At 43.1% G+C, this 22,568-nt stretch overlaps 1 protein-coding gene across 4 annotated transcripts; it reads right to left on the bottom strand.

Moving 5' to 3' along the window:
• Positions 1-3,087: 3,087 nt before the first annotated feature.
• ZNF740 (zinc finger protein 740) lies at positions 3,088-20,546 on the bottom strand. Of its 4 annotated transcripts, none has more exons than XM_087710561.1 (7): positions 20,409-20,546; positions 17,166-17,539; positions 13,764-13,895; positions 13,496-13,582; positions 10,132-10,255; positions 7,064-7,182; positions 3,088-4,567 (listed from the first exon to the last, which is right to left on the bottom strand). In XM_087710561.1, exons 2-7 carry the CDS (start codon positions 17,172-17,174, stop codon positions 4,478-4,480), a joined length of 561 nt encoding a protein of 186 aa, XP_087566687.1. In that variant the 5' UTR covers positions 17,175-17,539; positions 20,409-20,546; the 3' UTR covers positions 3,088-4,477. The 4 variants fall into 4 exon arrangements, with proteins under 4 accessions (XP_087566687.1, XP_087566688.1, XP_087566685.1 ...); XM_087710562.1 differs by having other exon boundaries at positions 13,803-13,895; XM_087710559.1 differs by lacking the exon at positions 3,088-4,567 and having other exon boundaries at positions 5,105-7,182.
• Between the last annotated feature and the right edge of the window lie 2,022 nt (positions 20,547-22,568).

Here is a 22,568-nt window from a genome sequence, read left to right as displayed (position 1 = left end):
TGATCCTGTCCTTGGGTAACACACCCCTGCCCCAATTCCCTTCCCTGTAAAATCAGTGAGTTAAAGGGAAGGAAAATAAATTATCTTAGAAAAAGCTATTGGACCTTCACATTAAGTCCAGAGGCTATCTGGTCAGGCTGAAGTGCTAGATTGTTTTTCTTTCAGGCGGGTCTATGTAAAAGCCAAATATGAACTGCAAGAAAAGCTCCTTTATGTTTTCTTCCAATTTGAACAGATTTCTAAATTAAGACCAGCAGCACCACATCGGAAAGCACCTTAAGGCACCCGATCCATGTGACAAGCACGAATTGTCCTTCTGCTACCAGCACCCAGAAAAAGGAATAGGAATAGCAACAGCTCCCAATGGTGCCCATTGTCAAAATGGGATTTCTCACCTCCATGGAGGAAAGGAAATAAGATGGAGGACACAGGGAAATAAAGCTCCTTCAAAAATGTGCCCCTGGATGGCTTTTAGAGCAATACAAATGCAGGCACTCCTCAGGGTACACTAAGATTCCAGTCCACCTGACTTTCACACAGGTTGGCTTGCATACACTGCCATGTTGCACACACACACACACGACAGTATTTGTCAGAATTACAGAAGTCTGGACTTGAATACCTCCCGTGGGTTGCATATATAAGCAACATATTCAGGTTGGACAAAGATACAGGGGAATATTGTCACACATGCTCTCTAAAGACTGGCTTCTCTTATCTACAGGAGAGACATTACCATAGACAATGTTGGTAAAATTGTGTATCTCTATATTTCTGCAAAGGAAGCACACTTCCATGTTTATGCAAAACCCATTTTCCAGTCTGCTGCTACCTGGAATTGCCAAGCAATCCAATTCATCCAACTCTTTGCTGCAATCACGTCAAAGCAATTCCATCCATTGTTCTGGTAGTAAATATTTTAAAACAGTATAGTTTTTACCCAAAAGCTAAATCTCACTTTCTTGAACCTTCAGCAAATTAGTCCTCTTTTCACTTCACTGCCTCTGCATAATTTTATTTGAACAAAATGAATTTCATTCTGAAATGGTTTTGGTCCCTTGCACTTTAAAGAGTGGCAATCAGTGAAACTTCCAGACAAGTTTCATTTCCTTTCAATTTCATTTCCGTCAAGAAAAAATATATATGCAAAGATCTTAGTGCAATTATACACACTGCATAAAATTTCTAGTCTGGATGAACCAGTAGCAATTAATAGATGCTATCAATCTCACTGGGGTGGGTCAAGCAATTTGTTTAAATAAAACTTCCTCCCACAGAAAACTATCTCCCCCCTCTGCTAACTTACTGCCTATAGGTGATTATTTAACAACAAAAAATGCTTGAACCCTATTATTTTGCCCAATTATTAATCACTGAACTGATTATGCTTGCTCTTTTTGCCTTCTCCCCCATCCCGTTCTTTCAACACTATACTGTAGTCTGAGCAGAATTCAGCAATGAAAGTCACATGCAACTTGTTTTTCTTCCTTCACTCCGGAGCAGGGAAAAAAAGCTGGACAACAAGATTGGCAGACACCGATTAATGCCTATCTAGGTTATTGATAAATGATTGTGCTGGTGTAGCAGCTTATAAAATTCCTCTCCCAGAGTAGTGTTAATTAGTCTCCCGAGTCCCTATGACAGCATCCTAGCAAGATGCAGAGCCTAAGCAAAACACATCCATGTGCTCCTAAAGATGCACATGCTTTACAGCAGGGGTCTCTAACCTTGGTAATTTTAAGCCTGGAGGACTTCAGTTGAAATCCGCCAGGCTTAAAGTTGCCAAGGTTGGAGACCCCTGCTTTAGAGCATGAGTGTCAAACTTGCCGCATCACGTTGCCATCACGTGATGTTTTTCCCATTCACAGAGCTGGATGGGCTTAGCCAGCACATGATGCATCCGGCATGCAGGCCGCCATTTTGAGACCCCTGCCTGAAGGAATCAAAACAGCGCAGAATCATTACTCTGCTTGGCAAGTAAAGGATCCGGCAGTATGAGGCAGTTCACTCAAGAGATTCATCTTACCTCTTGGGGAAATACTAGGCAACTGTGAATATGCTTTGTAGTGCCATGTCTCAATTATTAGATTTAAGACCGGAAGGACAGAAAAACATCTAGTACTTGACTAGTACATCTAGTTTTCTTTTCCCACCTGAGCACATTGCTATTTCCCCCTGAAACAGTTACATTCCAATTTCCTCCCCCCTCCACCCCCTAATATCTACATTTCCTCAAGCTTTTTCCTACAGCAATTATTTTATTTCCTTTTGGGGAAAAACAGTCCTCAATAAACTGAAAGACATTATGGTGGTATATTGTTTCTAAAGAGCAGCCATTTTATCAGTCCACTAAAATTGAAACAAACCTCCTAGAGTTTGGGGTGTCCTAATCATTCCCATAAACGTCAGACTAGAAGTTGGTGTTAATTTTAGAAATGTAACAAGGCTGGGAATAAACTTGCGTCTTCCGACGAACAAGGGGAAGGAAATGAAAGAGCTCTTTTATTTTAAAAAAATATGATTCCCCTCTACAGTAACATTCCCCAAGCTAATGTACTTCAGATTTGTTGGACTACAACTCCCATGATCCCGAGGCAGCAAGATGATCAAAAGAACAATGCCTTTTGGAACCTCTTAAATGGTTGAAGGGGGGGGGGCACAACAATTTTGAACTAAAGCAGTGATTTTTCAAATTTGACTGTTTTTAAGATCAGCTCCCACATCTAGGCGTTAAGAAGCTCACACCTTTTAAAGTTGTAAAGTCTGAAAAACACTCATCTAAAGCAGTGTTTCCCAACCTTGGCAATCTGAAGATGTCCGGACTTCAACTCCCAGAATTCCCCAGCCAGCATTCGCTGGCTGGGGAATTCTGGGAGTTGAAGTCCGGACATCTTCAAGTTGCCAAGGTTGGGAAACACTGATCTAAAGAACCCCGTCTCTGTTTATAAAACCTTTCTAGTTGCATAGGCAGAAATGCAGCCCCTCAAGAATGAACGCATGAACAAAGACCACCAATTCTCTACCAACACAGCCCTTGGTTAAAACCTGGCTTAAAGCAAGGTGCTTATAGCAAACTCGGAGCGGGGGGGGGGGGGATATATTGAAGCACAAATGAGATTTGTATCTATCGTTCAGATGGAGGTGCTTGTTCCTAACATGTAAATTCCAGACTCAGAGACAAATCATTACTTGCCCTCTAGAAACACCACTGTAAATGCGACAGTGACGGACGAGACTTGGGAGGGTTCCTGGCTTCCCTTGCAAACTTGCCGCTGCCTCTTGCAACCAAGCTGAAATAACAGCACATATAAAAATTTGCATATTGGCAACAAGCCTCTTTTTCAAACTTCAATGAAGCAGACCAGGAGACCAATCAGAATTCATGGTGCGTGGGAATGCTGATCTTTAGTCCTTGAGTATTTTATTCCAAGAGGCGTATCATGAGGCCAAAGTCCCTCCCCCATTCTCCCCCCACAAGAGACTGCAGTTCTTCAGTGTCAGCCTTAGGAGATCAGCGCCCTTGAACCAGAGCTGGCTTTTCATGTATTTAGGAAAAGAGGATTGCCACCTAAGAAAGCTCTGGATTCCGTGTGAAGGGACATGTAACAGGTAGGTCCTGAATGGATGGCTATTTACAAGGGAAAGCGACGGGCCCACACACGCAAGTTATCCTCCTCTCCTGGGAGGAAAACAGAGCCTTCCATCCAGCTGAATATCAACTGGATCTTGATAAATGGGGCACATCTAAGGTAGACTTCTATGTTGACCCAACATCATTTCTCCCCTTCTGCAGCCCTTGTTTCTTGAAACCTGAAAGTCGAGATCACAAATCACTGTTAAGAGAATAGCACAGAAAAGGGGGGGGGGGAATCCCATAGGCCTTATGGCCTAAGGTAAATGAGTGATCACAGGATCACTCCTGTGATCCTTAGGTCTCAGTGTCCTGCCGCTGCTAATCCGTTCCTGGTGTGGATCAGCTCCGCAAAATAGTTCGCCGCTTGACTGGTGGTGATCACTGTTTCTCATAAAACATTTGCCTGTTGTTCTCCCACTTTTTGCAGGCCCAAATATCAGGCCAGCTGGCAGATCATCTGTTAACGGAAAGCACCGGATCTGGTCGGAATGGCTCGCAGAAGGCCCCACAATGCTTTCAAAGCCTTCCTGAGGCAAATGGTGATCATTTAAAAAAAAACAAAAAAAAACCTAAAACAGAAACAGAAAGCGCACCCCCCGCTATGTTTATCCACAACTGCAGTGAGCTTCCCAATGGCTGGGAGCCAGCCCTGCTTTGTCCTCCATGTATTTACAGTGTCAAGACCATAGTTGATGTCTGTGCCTACTCAGCTCTGCCCCTTCCGCAGGAGTAGGCTCAGCAGGTAAACTTGGGCACAAAACACAAGCAGGTGAACAAGCCCACTCCCAGAGCATCTGGTGGAATTCCAAGCAACTTCTTAAAAGCCTCTTCTCCGGCCCAACCCTAAAGCAGTAGCTGGGAGTCAGATGATTTGCTGGGGCAGCCCTGGCACATTCGTTTGTGTCTCAGCAACCGGTCTGTCCTGGAGAAGCTCTGTGAAAGGAAAAGGGGGGGGGGGGGAATCCAGAGAAATGACCAAAAAAGACAAGGTTCTATGCCAGAGGTGGGGAAAAGGATGGCCCCCTTGTGGACTTCAACTCCCAGAATTCCTGAGCCAGCAGGAAGTCCACAGAGTCATGAAAGGGCCATTGTTTTCCCTACCCCTGCTCGATGCAAAAGCAAAACCATAAACCCTGCATCCTAGGTCAGTGCAATTGACTGAGCCTTTGTGACTGGAAGTAGGAAGATCCTGGGGCAAATCCTCCTTCTGTCAGGGAAGCTCACTGTGAAGGAGTTATACTTTCTCCACCAATCTCTCATAGAGTTACCCTTGGGAAAAAGCTAGACGAGGAAATACTCTGTGCTCCACACTGACTTTGCAGAGGATTAAAAAAAAAAGCTGAACCTCAACTAAAATGTAGGATTTGTAGTTTTCCTTTCAGCTTTGCCCTAAATTGGCTGGCCTAACTAACTAACTAATTAATTACCTTGTTTCCCTGAAAATAAGACAGGCTCTTATATTCTTTTAACCTCCGAAATAAGCTCTTGGCCTTATTTTTGGGGAGGTCTTATTATTTTTGAGGTGCAGGAGGTGGCGAGCGTGGTCACCTCATGGCTGCTGTTGTGTTGCAATATTTTCAGGAAGGGCTTATTTTAGCGCAAGCGCTCAAAAGCCCGATTGGGCTTATTATCCGGGGAGTTCTTATTTTCAGGGAAACAGAGCAACTAAAAGTTTGAACTGGCTGCCCAGTTCAAACTCCTGCAGGAAATTCTGGACCCTTCCTTAGGAATTCACAATTCTGGAATGCCACAAAACCCACAACTGACAGAATTTCCTTAACATATGGGGAAAAGTGTGCAATTTCAGATGGGCTAGTATGGCTTTTAAATGGACCGTCCAGGGCTATACTTTAGAAGGGTATGGACTGAACAACAAAGATGGGCCATTATTTAAATAAAACTTTATATTAATGATTACTGATTAGTTAACTGATTTCTTCATCGGTGATTTAATTTCTCACAACCTACTTATTCCCACCTTTAAAATTTTCCATCTTTAAAAATGGTATGACTTATATATACAGTTATTTCATCTGACATCCAAGCCTCTCAACTTAGTCATTGGAAAATTTAATTGTGAAGTTAAACTGAATGACATTCACTCCAATGACATTCAGTCCCATCTTAAAAGGAATTGACATTCTACTAAGAAAAGAAAAATGAATCCTGCATAATTGCCTAGTTTTTTGATGATGGAAACTGGAATAACTCCTGACGGATGCTACAACCACTTAAAAGGCCAGGAAGAGAAAGGGGAAAGGATTTTAAAGTGAGAATACCGCGTTTCCACAAAAATATGGCCTATCCCAAAAATAAACCCTAGGTTGATTTTTATATGTGCGCCTAATATAAACCCTATCCAAAAATAAACCCTAGTTAGGATACCGCCCACTCTGTCCCACCATCTGGATGTATGAGGTGGGGCTGAGGTGCATGTATAAAAATCAAGCTAGAGTGGGGGTGTAGAGCTGCCACATGTGCATGGGCCGGCTTACCTTAGAACCACCTCAGCCATGCCCCAACACCTGCTGTGCCATTGCCTGACTTCTTCTACAGCTGCTTGTGACCAGACACCATGTGACACATTGTGCCCGTGCTGCCGCTAGTGGCAGAAAGCCATGTGACATGAGCAGAGGCACCGGTGCGATGGGCCACGTGGCATTTGGCCATGAGCTGCCGCAGAAGAAGCCAGGCAGCGGTGTGACAGGTGTCGGGGAGTGGGAGACCAGGCTGCGGTGATCCTAAGGTAAGTGGTAAGCAGGGCCCAAAAGAAAATAAGACCCAGTCTTATTTTCAGGAACACATGGTAGCAATAGCAATAAGACTTATATATGGTGCTTTACAGCCCTCTCTAAGCGGTTTACAGAGTCAGCATTTTATCCCTAACAATCTAGGTCCTCATTTTACCGACCTCTGAGAAGGCTATCCAAAAGAAAACAGAAGAAGCACGCGGGAATGGAGGAGTCAGGGACATTTTGGCGAGGGTGAAAAATAGCGGTAAGCATTGGGGCAAAGATGAAGAGATGCTCTGAGGTGGCGGCAGCTCAAAGAAACAAGGACAACGAGAGGGCCAGGGATAGGACTGGTATGACTCCACCAGGACAGTGAAGGAGGCTGGCCATGCAAGGGATGGAAGGGAAGGAGATGGGCTTGCAGCCATGGACATGGGCCTGTTCTCCAGAAGGGACGGGGGTATCATAGGAGTAATCCAGAGGGACACAGCTTACAGTTGCACAAGCCAGTCAAGGGGAGGTGATTTGGGCAAACGTTGAACTCGTTCTGGCAAATGCATCCAAGAAGCAGACCAAAGATGGTCTGGATACAGGTCAAAGGATACAAGCCGCAGTACTTTTCTCTATGCTGATGCGAAAACTTAACACATGGCAAGATTTCCACTCTAAATGTGGAAGACAAATGGAGAGTTCTTACCTGCAGGCAGCGTTCGCACTGATATGGCTTCTCTCCACTGTGGACACGTTTATGGCGCTCCAGATGGTACTTCTGAATGAAGCGCATGTCACACACGTCGCACTCAAAAGGCTTCTCTCCTTTAACAGAGGTTAGGGAGTAGCTAATTATTTCCAGAGTTGTAAGTCCTATGCTTTTAGAGGAAACAAGGTGGCAAGAATCCTTTTAAACAAAGATCTAACCATACAAAGCAGAGATTCCTAGAGAAGACATGTAAGACATTAAAGCAAGAAATGTGAAATGTATGTTACAGGACACTCCAGACCAAAATGAAAATGTGATGTCATTTCTCACTCTTGCCTCTCCTAACCTTAATTTTCTCTTGGCAACGCCAAGATGGAAGCCCCGGCTTCTACTTTATCAAGAGCCGGACATTAATTCTGCAAGTCGATTTCTACATGGAGGAAGCTGATATTCATGCACCCAGAGAAAAGAAATAGATTAACCTTTTCTTTACAGTCCCAGGCTTGAAAAAAATATTCCATGACCTCACAAAGATTTTTAAAAATGCCCTTTTTAATTCTAAAGATGAGCACATTCCAGATATTTGGTGTATAGATGGATAATACTTATTAAATGGACATTTCAAAAATGACCCAGAATTTGCAAGACTGTTTCAGGCCTTATACAAACACAGTAGAACCTTGCTATTTATTTGTTTGTGTTTGTTTGTCAAAGATGTACAACAGTGGTGAGTTCTGGATCCCGTTGCAACTCATATGGCTGCAATGGGGCCCGGTGTCCACCACATGAACGTGTGCGTCTTTACCTCTTGCAACGCCTCTGGGACGCTCCAGCTGCTCAGTGGAGCGTCACACAGGCGCCGTGCGCGGAAGCACCAAAGCACTCAAATACAGGTAAGGAGCTCGAGCGGGCAGGCAGGCCCTCCGGCGCACTGTACCAGAATGGTACCCAGTGCTCCGGGCAGGCACCGGTACACCCGTATCAGGGCATACAGCCTAAAACCCACCACTGATGTACAAGATAACAAGTATAGGTATGAATATAAGCATGAACAAAGGAAGTAAATACAGATAAATGGGGACAGTAAGACAGGGACGGTAGGCACACTGGTACGCTTATGCACGCCTTTACAGACCACTTAAGAATGGGGTAAGGTCCACGGTAGACAGTTTGAGATTGAAGCTGTGAGGCTGTAACAACGCAGTCGGGTAGAGCATTCCAGGCATCGACCACTCTATTGTTGTTTTTTATTTTAAAAGCCTGACTTACTTTAAGACCACACGTGAAAGTGATTTAAAGAACATGGCTACATTAAGAATTAATTAACTTTAATGAATGAACTACTGAAAGCATTGGCTGCCGCTGCAATATTTTTTCAGGCCCCTGGGGCAGGCAGCCTGGAACAAATCCAGTGACCTTCATGGATAACAGAGTGCTCAGCTGAAATCCAAAGCATTTCTCCTGCATCCTTTTTAAAATAGGCACAGCCCTCATACTACTGTAGTCTGCTATGCAATTCCTCTTCTACAGTAAAACACAAACTACTTTGCCATTCCATTGTTTACACTACAAAATGTTTGGAAGTGTGGGACACTTACAGAACAGCCTCACCTCCATCTAACAGGAAGACTTGTAAACATTTCTCTTTCCTTGATATAATTATTAATCTTAAAGGTCTAAATTACTTTAAGCCGGCATTTGGTGGATGCATTTCAAAGGGAAGAGGGCCATCTACTGGTAGCCCAAGGACAGGGCAACTGACTGGAATGATGTTTTAAAGCTGACATTTTTGTTCTCTGAGTGACCCAAACTGCACAACATTAAGGAAGCCTGAATTTGAGAGACGGGTTGATATGTAAGGATTCTATTATAACCCAGATAAAAGTTGTTCCCGGGAATGGAGAACATCATCTGATAACCCTTCAGCAGGTTGTGGTGAATTAAGCCTCTGCATCACAATCAGTACAGGTTGTCCTGAACTTACAATCATAATAGAGTCATAAGTTGTCACATTACAGTCATAAGTTGTAACAATCATAAAGCAAATCACTCAAGTGTCTGATTTTACAACCTTTTCTGTGACAGTTGTTAAAGTGAACCTACTGTTCACTACAAGCTGGTTTTACTGAAAACTGGAAATAAATGCTGGGTTGGTTTTTTGGGGGTGAAAATGTCATAAAGTGTGACCAGAGGACATTGCAGTCATAAACGAAGGCCACTTGCCAAACACCTAAAGTGCAGTCACCAGGGTGTATGTGTGTCAGAATTTTATAACCAGGTCATAAGTAGTCCCGTGGGAGATCCATCACAACTCTTACAGCCACTAAGCAATTGGTCATAAATCGAGGACTATCTATAGTGTCACTAAACTTCATTACACTTTCAAGACTTAGATCACTGAAACTGCTTCCAGAGTGAAGATAGAAGCTGGGTTCTCTGGTTTGTGATATGTCAAGCATCCTTACCTGCATTATATAGCAATAGCAATAGCAGTTAGACTTATATACCGCTTCATAGGGCTTTCAGCCCTCTCTAAGCGGTTTACAGAGTCAGCATATCGCCCCCACAGTCTGGGTCCTCATTTCACCCACCTCGGAAGGATGGAAGGCTGAGTCAACCTTGAGCCGGTGAGATTAGAACCGCTGAACTGCAGATAACAGTCAGCTGAAGTGGCCTGCAGTACTGCACCCTAACCACTGCGCCATCTCAGCTCAGTATATATATTCTCTGTCTGTGTGTGTGTCTGTGTGTGTGTGTGTGTGTTTAAACATTTTATTAGACTATAGAATAAAATACAAAATACAAAGCAAAGAGGAAGACACAGGGGGGGAGGGGAAAGAGAAGTGAGGGGGAAATGGGGGAAAGTGTTGACTTCCAACACCCTCTGTTGCAGTAAAATAAAGCATTAACATCAAACCACAACTTTTTACAGTTCCATAACAATATAAACTAACCATTTCTATAACTGCATTATATCAATGTCGAGGTCTGGCCCCCGCTGCCTATTTTCAAAAACAAGATGCCTTAGTTAATGTTTATCAATTGTCAAATGACCACACGCTTACCAGTATGAATAAGGATGTGTCTCTTGAGGTGGTAACTGCTCCGGAATGCTCCAAAACAGTGCTCGCAAATAAAATTCTTGGGAATCCGGACCTGGAAGGATCCATTCTGCTCGATCACCATGACCTGCAAGCAAGCATAGAATAGCTTCTCAACAAAGAGGCAACATGGATCTCTTCCAACTTGCACGACTGTCGGTTTAGTGAAGACATTTTTCAGTGCTTATATAGTACCTCTGCCTCCTCTATAGACCAGGGCTCCCCAACCCCCGGTCCGTGGCATGCCAGAAACCAGGCCACGCAAACAAGTAAAGCCCCATCCGTGGGATGCAGGAAGCATGCAAAACCATACCCCCTCCAGTCTGTGAAAAAACCTTTCCCCATGGAACCAGTCCCAAAAGGCTGGGGGCTACTAGTACTGCTTTGGACTGTCCACTCTCCCTGTTTCAAGCTACAACTGAATGAATTGCACCACACAGTGGAAGAAAACAAAGCATCTTTCTTATATGTAACTCATTTGAATTTCTACAATTGATACAGCTTGTGTCTTTAGCTTTGTTTGGTATAAAACAGATTGCCCGGATATTTTTCTTTTAATTACACAGATTCATAAATAGCTTCTGCCATTAAAAATGCAAAAATATCTGATATTTGACCCCCTAGCAGAAATAGGTTGATCTTTGACGGAAAACTGATGTGTATTTGCCCACTTCCACTTTATCTCCTTAAGCTTAACATACAATAAGCATGTGCAAAGCAATCTGTTCTTCCTCTGCATTTGAGAACTGTGGAGAAGCCTGTGAGTTTCCAGGCTACAAAGCAATTTATTTTTACTTGGAGCATTAAAATCCACTTCCTGTTCAGGAGATACACTTCCAGAAATACCCAAACCCCTCTGGCCTGTTTTGGATAAGATTGCAACTTTCAGGAGAGGAACTGTTACTATTAACATGGGGCTTCCAGAAAATATCTGCTTGGCCGTCCAACAATTTATTTCACTGTCTTGGATATTACAGGGAAATTCCACAGAAAGAAACCCAACCTTCCCTTGAGGGTTAGTCACCTGTCTCGGGGCACCTGAGCCTGTTAACAGCAGATGGGCAGTTTTAAAAGAGAATAGAAATCTTGGGAAGATAAGTAATCTGACGGCATTAACGCCAGGTAAACACGTAAAATGTACTTTGCCCCAATTCTTTTAATCTCATTTACTTCAGCCGAACAGTATTTTCTTCGATTCTTATGGTTTACCACCAGAGATTATCTTACTGAGCTCAGTAGATAATCTCCACAAGGTGGTGCCATTTTGGGGGGTATTTCATTGAAAGACAATGTTTATTTTAAAAGATCACATAATGGTTGCTAAATTCCTATTCTTCGTTTGAATTATTCCAGTGCAAAAGAAGCTGGAAGCAATATCTATGTGCATTGTAAGTCAGCCATAAGAATTAAAAGTAAATTTAGAGACACTAACTAACCATATTGCTATGATCACAAGTGACAGGATGATGTCTTATATAAGCAATAGCACTTAAGACTTATATACCGCTTCAAGGTGCTATACAGACCTCTCTAAGCGATCTACAATGTCAGCAATATTGCCCCCAACAATCTGGGTCCCCATTTTACCAACCTCGGAAGGATGGAAGGCTGAGTCAACCTGGAGCCTGGTGAGATTTGAACTGCCAAATTGAAGGCAGCCGGCAGTCAGCGTAAGCCTGAACAATAAAGTTCTCCAACTTCTTATTCTTCAGAAACCCATGAAGAACTATTTAAAATAATCAAGCTGGTAGAGAAGTTAACTATTAGATTTATTTTATTTATTTATTTGTAAGATTTATTAGCCACCCACCCATCCTACCTCAGAGTAACTCTGGATGGCTTAAAATCATAAAAAATAAAATAAAAACTGTACAAAGATAGAAACTTGTGCTAGACAGGTATGTGTTCCCATGGAAGATTCCTGGGCTCACTCAGATATCCTATAGTGATCGTTGTGGTTCTGCTTATCTTCAGCTTGTGCAAACAGTTGCATCTTTTGATTTTTGCCGATTCGGCCAGCCTAAATCATTCCCAGCCAGCATCTGGGTAGGAGTCTATCTAAAATTGACCTGAAAAGTATGCAGAAACCCTAGAACAGTTATGGCTAATCTTTTAGACACCAAGTGCCCAAACTGTGCGGGCACACGCCCAAGCTAAAAAGTGCACGCATGCGCAGACATGCGAGGATGCGCCCACGCACAGGCATGCATGGATGTGCAGCAGAGACCCGAAGACCAGCTGGCTGGCGGGAGGCGGGGCATCCCAACACCAGCAGTGCGGCAAGATATTTTTCTTTCGTGAGCTTCTGTTTTGTCATCTGCAGGGAAACAGAAGCTCACAAAAGAAACACCATGGAGATCTGACATGGGGCGAGAGTACGCATGCCAGCGGAGGGCTGTGTGTGCCATCTCTGGCACACATGCCATAGGTTCACCATCACAGCCCTAGAAGTTTAAAGGGTAGTGGCCAAAGTGGATTTAAATGGTCACATACTCGGAACATATTATACAGAGTTTTTTCCCCATCTGCACTGGCCTTTCATTGGTTTCCAAAGCACAAAGCAAAGTACCGGTTACAAATTATTGGGCTCTCAATGGCTTTGCAGCAGATCAGGGGTGTCAGTCACAGTCCCTGGGCCAGATGCGTCACGCGCTAGCCATGCCGTGTTTAGCCAAAGAGAAAAAAAAATCAAGATACGTCACGATGCCTCCATGACGTGAATTTGACACCCCTGCACCAGATCATTTGAAGGAACCTGTCTACCTACAAGAAGCTGCTCAAGCACTGCCATCAGTCCTTGAAGCCACAAGTTTCATCAGGCCAGGCCCAAAGGTTTCCTTGTTGTGGATATGAGGAGAGGCCTTGTTAGTGGTGGCACCCCTGCCTGGGAATACTAAAAACAATCCCACTTGCCCCTTCTGTTGAATACTGAAAGGTTGGCACATGCTTTTTTTTCCTTCTCTTTTTTCACTGTCTTCTTAACACTTTTCAGTTACCTGCTTTGCTCCTGATTTTTAAACCGAGATGCTTGCTTTAAGCCCGTCTCTTGTAACTCTTTGTAAAATTGAATTGTACAGTCTACTGTTTCATTATTGTTGTAACACGTATTTAAAGTGGAAGCTACTTCAGGTTTAGAAACTAGGCAAAGTTTCCTGGAAACAAATCGCAGCCCTGCTCACCAATATGGGGATGGGCGGAAGGAGAGCCCACTTCCAGCTGATAGCTTGTGTTTTTTTTAGCTCTGTCGTCTTGACCGCTTCCGAGAGCAGGACAGGCATTCTGTGGAGAGCTTGATCTTTACTAGGCCATATAATGAAAGATTACCTGCCTTTTTAAGGGATTTTTTAGGAGGAGACCCTTCTGCTGTTTCCTCTTCCTTCCGACTACGTGATTTCTCGCTCTCCTTGCGATGACCCTGGCAGACAAGAAAGGAGACTTGCTACAACGGCATAAAAATTTAATCTGGCAATTTGCAAGCCAAGCCTCTCTTGCCCCCCAAATCCTGTTTTCTCTGCTCCATCATCCAACGTGTCTGGAACAGAGAACAACGAAGCGCACGTGCAGCATCAGACAGCTGAAAACGGGCTGGCCCTTACCAGCATGTCCGGCGCACCCCCTCTCTCCCCGTTCTCCACCTGCTTAGAGCTTTGCTTCGGCATCATCTTCTTGCTGGCAACTGTTGGCACCAGGCAAACACCAGAGAGTCCCTCGCAGGCCAGGAGGCTCGCCTGCAAAGAAAAAGCCAAACAAAAACCACAATGGCATCAAATAATACAGCCAAGCTGATCCAAAACCAAACAGTCATCCCTATGAAGGCCGCAGGTGTGCATTTTAAGGGGTGGGCTACATTCTGAAGTATGGTCATTCTTGCTGGAGGTGGTGGAAGTTTACCCACTAAAGATTGGCGAATGTCAATAACGTCCAATGAGAAAGAAGACTCTCGTTAGGTTAGTTTAGGAAGGTTTCCTAAAGTTTCCTTGAAAGAACAATCTGAACCAACTTTGGTTCCAAACCCTAAAAGGTGATTAAGAGATGAGATAGCCACATTGTACTTCCTGGCATTTTCTTTAAAAAGCTGCATATTTCCTGGACCCACACAAAAGCCATGTGATTCCAGGTAAATACAGTCACTAAACAAACAACAGTTTGTTTAGTGACTGTTCAAAGTTACAACGGCACTGAAGAGTGACTTATGACCATTTTTCACACTACTGCAGCATCTCCATGGTCACGTGAGTTACATTCGGATGCTTGACAGACTCAGATTTATGACGGTTGCAGTGATTCGCTTAACAAATGTGGCAAGAAAAGTTCGTAAAATGCGGCAAAACTCACAACAAATTTCTCATAGCAACATAAAATGCTGGGCTCCACTGTGGTCGTAAGTTGAGGACTAGCTGTATGTGTGTGAGTTAAGGAAGTGCTGATAAGATGTCACAAGCTTATCTCACCCTGTCCCCCTCCGTAGCTTAAATGTGTATTTCCCTGGGAAAGCATGGCTATTCTCCCCATGGCTTCTTTAAGGAAGTGCCAACACATACAACCATCATGATGCCAATGCCACCTACGGTGCACATTTCTCCTTTGGGTTTGAACAGCTGAATAACTCAACTTCTTTCTGTATCTTGGAAATCATTTCACATCTCACAGAATCTAAGTCGTTCAGCTTTCTGTGTACACCTATCCATCAAAACAAGGAAAAAAGGACTGGCTTTTCTGAACCTCTTTCCTTTGTCATTTGGGGCAATTCTTATCCCCCTCGCACAAAAGAAGTTACTGTTTATTATCTGTGCTAGCAGGGTCGTGAAGACAGACAAAACTTTGTATGTGCATTTGCAGGCATGAAAGTTATTTCCATTTGCCATCTAGACCATAAAAGTGTGCTTGTTTTATTTAGTTATCCTACCAAGCTTTCTTAGATCCATGGCTATTGGTCAGCTTCCCTGAGGCAAAGCATTTCCATCAATTCTTCTCTGAAGAATTAAGAGACTACACAGGCAGCCTTGGCTTCTAATGTTTTGCTCATATTTAAAGACAGATGTTGAGAAACAGCCATAAAACAGCAGAAACTCTGCAGCTTAATAATCTTTCAGGGCCTCGCTCTGAGGTCATTAACACAAAGTTAGTCATGTTGATGGGCAAGAAAGCAGAAGATTAAGTGAAAGATGAAGGGAGATAGGAGAAGGAGAATGCAAACCCGAAGGGCATGTCCTACTGTCCAACATCTTAAACGAGGCACAAGTGAAAGCAACAACTTTCAACACCCAATGTGGTAACTGGATCTGCAACCCAGAGGCTGCATAGGCACAGATGTACAGCATGACAGCAATTTGGACACGTGCCAGACTCTGGCATTCTAGCCACAGATGATCACAAAAAGAGAATTACAATACTTCAGAGAAGAGCTAAGTCAGCCATGAAAAGGGGGGGGGGATTATGAAGAATTGGGAGCTGGGTTTGGCTGGGGCCTCATCAGCCTCAGTGGCAGTGAAACGGGCCACCTCCTCACTCTGCAAATGGTGAAACAAATAGAAGAGGGATTAGTAAAGTCCTAAATTGCCACTGGACTCGGAGCCTACAGCCTACAGGGGATTCTGTTTGTATTCTTCTTGCTGAAGAAAAAAAAGCATTGCCAACAATGGCCAAACTCGCCCAGGTTCTGTGAATGAAGCCCATCAGGTAGAGCCTAAAAAGCTTTTCTCAGACACTAAAGCTGAGATAGTTAACTCGTGTGAAGGGGTCTGGAACCGAGGATACCTGGGTTTAAGCCTCAACCAGATAGCGCTCCCTAGATGATTTGACTGCATCATCTCTCCCCATCCCTCCTTGCACAGTTGCTATTGTGACGGGTGGAGGAGAGAGGATATGGCCATATGATCTATTTCAATCTCTCCAAGGATCCTTAAGAAAGAAAGGCAGTAACACATGGATCTCGTGCCTATAAGTGCTACTGCTGGAGCTGCCATTTTAACTTCCCCTCAGTGTATCTGGCATCCTGATGGGGCATCCTGAGAACTGGAATGACACTGTTGTGATTTTTGAAAAGTGGCTTAAAAGGCTAATGCATGAGTAGCAATAGCTGCTAATGGAAAACCAGGGCAGAAGAACATTTCTCTAAGACTGTAAGATCCCAAGACATATTGATAATTGGACTGAGGAAGTAAAGAGAACAGAAAATCTGTGAATAATAAAATGTACGTAAAAAGAAATACAGCAGTAAATACTGGATTAGATTCAATGCTTTAAGATCAAACAAAGATGCAGTTTGATGCATTGGATGAGACAGACAGTCAAGTTTCCTATGGTTGGGGTGTACTTTTCCTCTTCCCCAACCCCCCCGCCCCCTCAGTGGGTTGCAAAGGATATGGCAGATGACATAATCTGGGTGGCAAAGCTGAATTTCTGGGATGGCCTGTCTGGGTTAGTCTGAAGATAATAAAGAGACCCCCCCCAAAAAAAGTATATATAAAATTTTATGTAGGTTTTTACACATTTACTTTGTCCCGTTTTTTGTTTGTTTTTTTGCAAATCCCACTGTGAAAAATAGTGCTACCTAGAAACTTTGATACTACAGTCGAATATTGTTGATGAAACGTGAAGCTGGAAAATGGGTTTGGGGCAGTAGAAGTGCTTTGACATTCTTCATCGCTCTCCCATCAGCCCCTACTCCAGCATACATGTAAGCCCCCTAGGCCTGGAGCGAAAGACGAGAAAAATACGAAAACGTTTCCGGCTTGAACTGGAACTGGCTGTAAGAGAAAGCAAATACATTCTCCAAACATGGCTGTGAGAAGAAGGCCAGAACAGATTGATAACCCCCAGAACTTTTGACGGGGAGGAGCCCAGCACACCAAGCTCTGCAGTGCTGACTCCTGCAGCAGACCATCAAGAGCTGAACAGTTTACGTGACAATAGAATAGATTATCACAGATGGCTCTTAGCAGCCACTTCCTCGATGGATTCCTGTGAGACAGGATGGGAGAACCGGGGCCTGTTACCTGAGCCATCGCGTTAGTCTGACAGTCCTCAACACGAAGATTACGCCAAGTCCTTACGCTTTCTCTCTCTTTCTTGCTCAGGAAAGAATTTTACGACTACAAAGATTTTTCAGTAAATCGTTTCTGCGCCGGTCCCGTCCAATACCTTCCACTTTGTTGACATCTTTCTGGAGTCGGAGAGTCCAGAATGGAGTGCAGCAAGTTTCCTCAGCCTTGTTAAAAGCTGAGGAAAATTACAGACTGCTGCTCTTGCAGATGAATCACCCCAAACCTAAATCCCCCTTCAGGATGGCCCTTCCTGGGGGGGAAAGGGTGCTGAGGTCTTCCTTGCAAAGAAGCCACAATATTGCTGTATGTCCACCTCCAGTTTCCACCTGTGGGTTAAGGGAAAAATATATACATATATTTAAAAAAGAGAAAGTCAGAACAGTTTTTTAAAGAAAATTATAATTACACACCAGAGAATTTTACTGCAATGGCAAAAGGTATTGGTGTCTCTAGTCTACTTAAGTATTCTGCTTATTACTAAGTTCCCATCTCTATATGATTTCTGCAAGCTCTTGCACTAAATTCTGAACTGCTCTTTCAGTACATCATCCTTCTGTACTAAAATATCATAATGCAACTTTAATATAATAATTTTCTATCTGCTTGTTTTCTTTTTTTTAAACCTCAGTAGGAAATATATAAATCATGTAGAAAATCACAATGTTTTGTAAAGTCCATCTAAGCAAGACCTCCTACTGCAGTTAAACAACTGGTCATACTCATGCAATGAAGGTAATTTCTCACTAGATACTCAGTGGATATCTGAATCAGATTCTGACATTGAAATATTAGTAGCTCAAATACAGAATGTTAAAACTTTACAAAGTTAACTTAGTCTCCACGCATAAGCATTCTATTTAATTATTAATGTAATATTTATGGTATTTAATATGAACATTCTAGTCTCTTCATTACTATGGTTCAGTAAAAAATGTTTTAAACTCAAAACCAATGTTTTTAACTCTACACAACACAGCCTTAAATCTAACATCACTGACAGAATGAAGCACATAATGCCTTTTAGCAAAACCAATGTGATTATGTAAGTAAGCATTACAATATACATGCACCAATAATACTGTGTTGACCAAATTGGATGCCCTCCAATTATGGAAATTTCCACAAATTTTCAGAAATAACCATTTTGAGTTGGGAATTCTGGGACTTGAAGTTGCACAAGTGAAAGGCACCAGAGTTAGGAAATACAAATTAATCTATAGTGCCACATTGAAAAAACCAAATATGTTGCAAAAGAGTAAACTGGCACCAAGAAGAAAACCAGAAATGAAGAAAATTAGAACAGGTAGTCATTCGACTTACAATAGTTTATTTAGTGACCATTCAAAGTTATAACTGCACTGAAAAAAGTGACATGACTGTTTTTCACACTTACAACTGTTTTAGCATCCCCGTGGTCACGTGATCAAAATTCTGTTGTTTGGCAACTCATTCATATTTAAGAAGGTTGCAGCATCCCGGGGTTTATGTGAATAGTTTTTATGGCCTTCTGAGAAGCAAAGTCAATGGGAAAGTCAGCTTCGCTTAACAATCGTGCTACTAAACTTTACAACTGCAATGATTCACTTAATGACTGTGGTAGGAAAAGTCATAAATTGGGGCAAAACTCATTTAACAAATGTCTCATTTAACAACATACATTTTGGGCTCATTTGTGGTCGTAAGTTGAGGACTACCTATATTAAAAATTGGGAGTTGGCTATGAAAAAACCATATGACTTTCAATATGTCAATAATTGCAATAAAGCTCAAAAATACAAGGACAAGGACCTCTGACTTAACCACATTAAACCTATGACACAAAACAAATTCTTATTTCCTATTTAAAACCTTTCCTTCATTTTTCAATAGATCAGAATATTGAGAATCCTTGATTCTTTGAATATATACATCGCACAGCATGGACACAATAGTGTTCACACAAACCTGAGGTTTGGTAATTTTGGATCTTTTTTGTTCCTAAAAGGATCAGTGTCAACATTTTTCCCAGCTCAAGAATATTTTAACACCAGGTTATCTCCTTAAAGTGGAGCCTGCATAACTGGGAAAATGACCAACGTTTCATTCACCCTAACCAATTCTAGCTTCTGCACATCAGTGAACAAATGTCATGGTTCAGCCTCAATCTTTTTTAAGGACATGGGTCAATTTGAGATTACATGTTGGTGTAAAGGCTACTTCATCAATTTCACAACCCTTTTGCTTCAGGAAGGTCAACGGGGAACCCTGCAGAAAGTTTTAGCTAGCATCCAGTTACACCATTTGCGCTGCAAGAAGCAAAGCGTGCTCAGCAGCCTCATTTAAAACTGACACCCCTCACATCCTGGACATAAATTGTTTCAATTCCTACCCTCAAAACGACACTAAAGGGCACTGCACACCAAGACAACTAGACACAAGAACAGTTTTTTCCCCCAGAACACCATCACTCTGCTAAACAAATAATTCCCTCACCATTGTCAAACCATTCACTAAGGCTGCATTATTATTAGTCTTTTCGTCGTTCCTACCACCCATCTCCTCCCACTTATGACTGCAGGACTGTAACTTTGTTGCTTGTATCCTTAGGATTTAAATTGATATTGATTGTTTCCTGATTGCTTATTTGTACCCTATGACTATCATTAAGTGTTGTACCTTATGATTCCTGATGAATGTATTTATTCTCTTTATGTACACTGAGAGCATATGCACCAAAGACAGATCCCTTGTGTGTCCAATCACACTTGGCCAATAAAGAATTCTATTCAACTCAAGCGCAGCCCGAGGAGGGTTAGATAGAGTCGGCGGGAAGGATCGGAGACCGGGACGCATTGCTCCGCCTCGATCGTTAAAGCACCTGTCTTGCAAGAGACAAACCCTTCGCCGGTCCCTGCAAACAGGCAGCCGAACAAGGCGGCCGAATAAGTGACGTTGAAGAACCCCGGCAGAGTGAGCGAAGGAAAATCAGCAGCAGCCCGAAGGGCGCGTGGACGAGCATGCACCGCCTCACGAGGGGGCGAGAACAAACGCCCGCTTTCCCCCCACCCCCAACCCCGCGTCTCCCCGCCTGGGCGGACAATGAGCGCGCGGCGGCCATAGCCGCCCCCTCCCTCCCTCCCCGCGAGCGCTAAGGCGTGCGCGCGCCTCTCCCAGGGGACGGCCGCACTGCCGCGCACGGCCCACCCAGCCCCGCACCTGAGTTCAAACTCCCGGCGTTACGGCTCTCCCCCCGACTCTCCCGGGGAGACACCAAAACCAAACACCGCCACGGCTCCTTGCCGCTGCCGATATTCCTACCGCCGCCGTCCCCACCGCCGCCGCCCTGGAAGCGGAAACGTCGGAACCCAGTACACACTGCGGGGTTTCCGGTGGCTTTGCGCACGCGCGTGCTTGGCGACTTCCTGCTAGGTCTGCGTGGAATTTCCCCTCCCCCCTCCTCCTCCCGTTGCGGCCCCCACCTTCGTAAAGAGAAAAGAGATATGGGGGTGATCTCGCGTAGCTCGGATGATAGGAGTTGTTGTCCCATCTGATTAGGAATGGCTGCCGCAAGAAAAAAAGGTTTTTGACTAAGAAACTCTGCTTCTTTTCCTTTGCGGTATTATCGCAGCCTAGATCAGGGATTCCCAGACTTTTTTTTTTGTATTCTTTCTTTTTAGAAATACTACTCCTTGCACTTGGCATTCTCGTATTTTTCTTTTCCTTTCTAGGTTTCATTTGTGGTGTCTTTACTAGTTTTTTTTAAAGCAATTCAACAACATTATTACTTGGAAAAAGAAATACAGTATTCCTTCCTAATTCTCATTCAAAGGAACCCTCCCTTTTTACAAAATGCTCAAATTAAAAAACACAAAAGTTCCCAGCAGATCCATTGATGGGAGTTAAGAGTTCAACAATATTGTACTGCTTATATTTCCTACTTTTAGACTTTCATTCATTCTTTTCTCTCCAGCAGTGAAGGAAGGGAACCTGAATTACCATCAGCAGTATTCCATGTAATGCCTATTGTATTGTGTGAATGATTTTTGAAACTATATTTGGAAATAAAAACAGATTATGCCAAATCAATCTTATTTCATTCTTTGACAGAGATTAAATTAGTAGACCAGCAAAATTCTTTTTTTTTAATTTACATTTTTATTTTCATTTTCATAACACACACTCACATGTATACTATACATAGCCCATATCATATAGTATTAAATAATAATTACATCAGTTCCTCTTGTCAACAATGCCCCCCAAAAATAGAAACCCATTATAGGTCTTCTGCTCTCCATACACCTCTTTCTTCTACCACCCTCCAACTTTCTATCTTCCCTCCATCATCCTTTTCTACTTTATTTCCCCTCCCTTTCTATTGCTCCTCTCTCTACAATCCACTCCTCCTTATCCTTCTAATCTTCCCCCCTTACCCTCTCTCCTATCCTCTTCCCATCTTTCTTCTTTCCCACTCCTCCTCTCCTTGGTGTATTTCCGCTACATATCAATATGCTTAGCCTATCCTATTTTTAAAGAAAAAGTAGTAATAATAATAGTAATGAGAATATAAAATAAAGAGGGAAAAAACAGTATACATGTGGAGTCAAATTACATTGACCAGCAAAATTCTGTTGACATAGTCAGTGGTGGGATACAAGTAATTTAACAACCGGTTGGCTCAGGATCAGGCTGGATTTTCATTGGGGCACGTGGAGTGAGACAGCTCCTCTTGCCACCTCTTCTCCCCCCCCCCACCTCATCAGCATGGCAGGGCTTCTTGCCCCTCACTTCAGCCGGTTCACCAAACCAGAAAAATTTAACTACCAGTACTACTGAACCAGTAAGAACCGGCTGAATCCTACCACTAGACTTCAGCAAGGCATTCGATAAAGTAGACCATGATGTACTTCTTGGTAAACTAAAAAAAATGTGGGATAGACAGCATCACCACCAGTTGGATTTGTAACTGGCTGACAAACCATACTCAATAAGTAGTCCTTAATGGCACTACATCTACATGGAGGGAAGTAAGCAGTGGGGCACCACAAAGGTTCATCTTAGGCCCAGTACTCTTCGATATCTTTATAAGTTGCTTAGATGATGGAATAAAAGTGGAAGTCATCAAATTTGCTGATGAGACTAAGCTGGCCAGAATAGCCAACACCCCAGAAGACAAGCTCTGGATCTAAAAGATCTTGACAGACTTGAGCAATGGACCCTATCCAAAAACATGAAATGTAATGTGGAGAAAAACAAAATTTTACACCTAGGCAGGCAATACAAGAACAGAATAGTTGAAACCTGGCTCAAAAACAGTAACTGTGAGAAGGACCTAAGAGCCCTAGTGGACAATCACATAAACATGAGCCAGCAGTG

The sequence above is a fragment of the Thamnophis sirtalis genome, unplaced genomic scaffold (assembly GCF_051295495.1).
Source record: "Thamnophis sirtalis isolate CommonGarterSnake01/CBP01778 unplaced genomic scaffold, rThaSir2_p1.2 scaffold_3, whole genome shotgun sequence".
Lineage (NCBI taxonomy): Eukaryota > Metazoa > Chordata > Lepidosauria > Squamata > Natricidae > Thamnophis > Thamnophis sirtalis.
This window is presented reverse-complemented; position numbering and strand designations above follow the sequence as displayed.